The sequence below is a fragment of the Sminthopsis crassicaudata genome, chromosome 6, assembly GCF_048593235.1.
Source record: "Sminthopsis crassicaudata isolate SCR6 chromosome 6, ASM4859323v1, whole genome shotgun sequence".
NCBI classification, from domain to species: Eukaryota; Metazoa; Chordata; class Mammalia; order Dasyuromorphia; family Dasyuridae; genus Sminthopsis; species Sminthopsis crassicaudata.
In genome coordinates this window covers 238176900-238179578 of record NC_133622.1, presented here as the reverse complement: position 1 = coordinate 238179578, position 2679 = coordinate 238176900, and the positions used below count along the sequence as shown (strand labels likewise).

Below are 2679 nucleotides of genomic sequence, written 5' to 3'. Positions count from 1 at the left end.
GAGAGTGTGAGATACCAGTTGGAGTAGTGAGGAGCAGAAAACTGACCTGGTTGTAATGAGGATTCCAAGTGATATTAAATGACACACTCTTGCAATGAATTTACTGGAGAAAATTTCTTGGTTTCTTCAGAAACATAGGAACAGAAGCAAGAAATAGAAAATGGGGGAGTCTTTCAGGGACAAATGAGCAAGATCAACAAAAATAAGTGATAAAGTTTAGTCGATTTAACAAGGGTATTGATATGTAAAATTAAAAAGAGGTTAGCTATTGCAATTATGAAGGGAAGAGAAACAATAGAAAATTTGTAGGATTGAAGATCCCTGGGAATAAGAAAAGTTCAGATGTCTTCTTGTTGTTGTCTTGTTGATTGGTCATGTCTAATTCATTGTAGATCCACTTGGACTTTCTTGGCAGAGATACCATTTCATTCTTCAGATCATCATGCAGATGAGGAGACTAAGGGTAACATGGTTCACTGAGGAACAGAGGTTTACACAGGTAGTTAGTGTCTAAAGCTACATTTGGAAAAAAGTATCCTTTACATCAGATTCAATACCCAGTCCACTGTACCACAAGTAGGTCTTTATTCATGAAGTAAGATGGAATGAAAATTTTTCATAAAAGCAGAAATTTTGAAGTTCAAATTCTGAAGTTCCACCACTATTTGAGAAACTGTATTGCTCTTCAAATAGTATTAGGATTACAAGGTGAGAACTCAGGTTGTCTGGGCAATTCTCTAGCTCAGAATTCACACCTTTGGTTTGGGTCTTTAAGGGGAGTATAGACCTTTGGACTTCTGAGGTAGAGTTTACATGTTTAAAGTTGTTTGCACCTTTAAGAGGAGCAAGTTCATTGGTTGAAGTATTTTCCCACAAGCCCCTGAGTTCTCACATGCCCATTCTCTGCAAGGATAAAAAAGGCAACATTGAGCCTGGAGTGTAGTCTGGCTGGGAGAGTGAGTTGAGAGGGAAGTCTGGAAGGATAACTTAGATAGGACCGGACCTTTACAAAATGGAATATCAGAAAGTCATGGAATTTTTTTTAGAAAGTCTAAGTATATAATAAGCTTAATGTTATGTGTTTTTCCATAGATCATATAGAATTTGACAACAAATCTTCTTCACATGATAGCTAAAGAATGTTGACTTTTGATGAAATTCTAGGGATAGTATATCTGCTACTTGGATTTCTAGGGGATTGCATCCTCTTCTTTCTAAACAGCTTTAGTTTTTACATTGTTTATAGAATAAGACTTAGAAATCTAATTATCATGCATTTGTCTTTTTTCCAATGTCATGGTACTTTTCTTTAGGGGAATACCAGCTAGAATAAAACTTTGGAGGGTGAAATGTCTTCGGGATGATACTGGGATTAAAATCATAATATACATGCAGACACTAGGCCGAAACTTTTCCTTATATAGCACCTGCTTCTTGAGTGTCTTCCAGGCCATCATCATTATTCTCACCATCTCTTTTTGGGCACAGTTCAAAATGAGAACACCAAAGTGCATCATTGTATGTATTCTTCTTTGCTGGATTTTCAATCTATTCTTAAATATGGTTCTATTTCTATACCATGATAGTCCAAAGAACAGAACAGATAGTAAATATGGTTGCAACACTGAAGATAGATATCTAAATGAATATAATAAGAATCAGGCTAAAATGGCACTCATAATATGTATTTATAATTATTTGTTTGTGTGTCTCATGCCTTTTTCTAGTGTCGACACAGTCTCAATCCTATACAAACACAAGAAGCATGTAAGTCATATTCACACTAATAGCCTCTCCACAAAAAAATCCCATGAAACTATAGCCAGCCAAGGTATCTTGATTCTAGTAAGCATCTTTGTTTGCTTTAAGGTATTCAGTCAAATTTTTGCTCTGTGTATGTTTTATTTCAATTACACACACAATTGGATGATACATACCTCAATCTTTTTTTTCTCTGTGGTATCCAGCAGTCAGCCCTCTTATTCTGATCAGCATTGATTCCCAGATCCCCAGAACTTGTGTTCACAGATAGATTGAAAAGACACAGGGTATCCATTATCTGTAATGCAGATCTGTACAGAAGTGTTATAGAAGCATAGTGACACAAAATGTTTCAGCTGAATGGAACATTGAAGATCTAAGCCAGTCACTTAACAGATACTGGAAACTGAGTTACAAAATTGATGAATCATGGGAATCTCTTTGTTTTTCCAATTCTAGGCATCCCAAAATATTGGGCAATTGCATAAAAATATGAAAAAGGATTTGAATGTGCCTCAAATAATATTTTGGGAACTTTCTTAGGCTTGTCTGATATTAATTCATTTCTTTTTAAACTGCTGTTTTATTTCTCCATTATTCGTTACTGCTAAAATGCCACTTCAGGTTCTATCTGTGCTAGTTTTTCCTGATTCTCTCTAACTAGATATATTTTTCATTGAAAGCCTGAAAATTTAATTTTCTGAATGAATTTGACAACTTGGTTAGATAAGATAATTATTTTCAACTTTCTAGTATAATTCCTATTATTAATTAACAGGTAGATTGGTTGATTTATGCAACATTCATCTAAATTATTCATGCTGTTAATTGCTTTTTAAACTAATTTATTTTTGATACATCTTCTGTTATGAATTGTATTGGGTGAGAAAAATCAGAACAAAAGGAGAAAAACTATGG

The 2679-nt window shown here is 34.4% G+C and overlaps 1 protein-coding gene across 1 annotated transcript; it reads left to right on the top strand.

Moving 5' to 3' along the window:
• Nucleotides 1-1139: 1139 nt before the first annotated feature.
• On the top strand, nt 1140-2032 carry LOC141547689 (vomeronasal type-1 receptor 1-like). Its single transcript, XM_074276164.1, is given in 3 exon segments — nt 1140-1283; nt 1285-1944; nt 1946-2032. Coding segments are annotated over 3 exon segments (891 nt in total).
• Nucleotides 2033-2679: the final 647 nt, after the last annotated feature.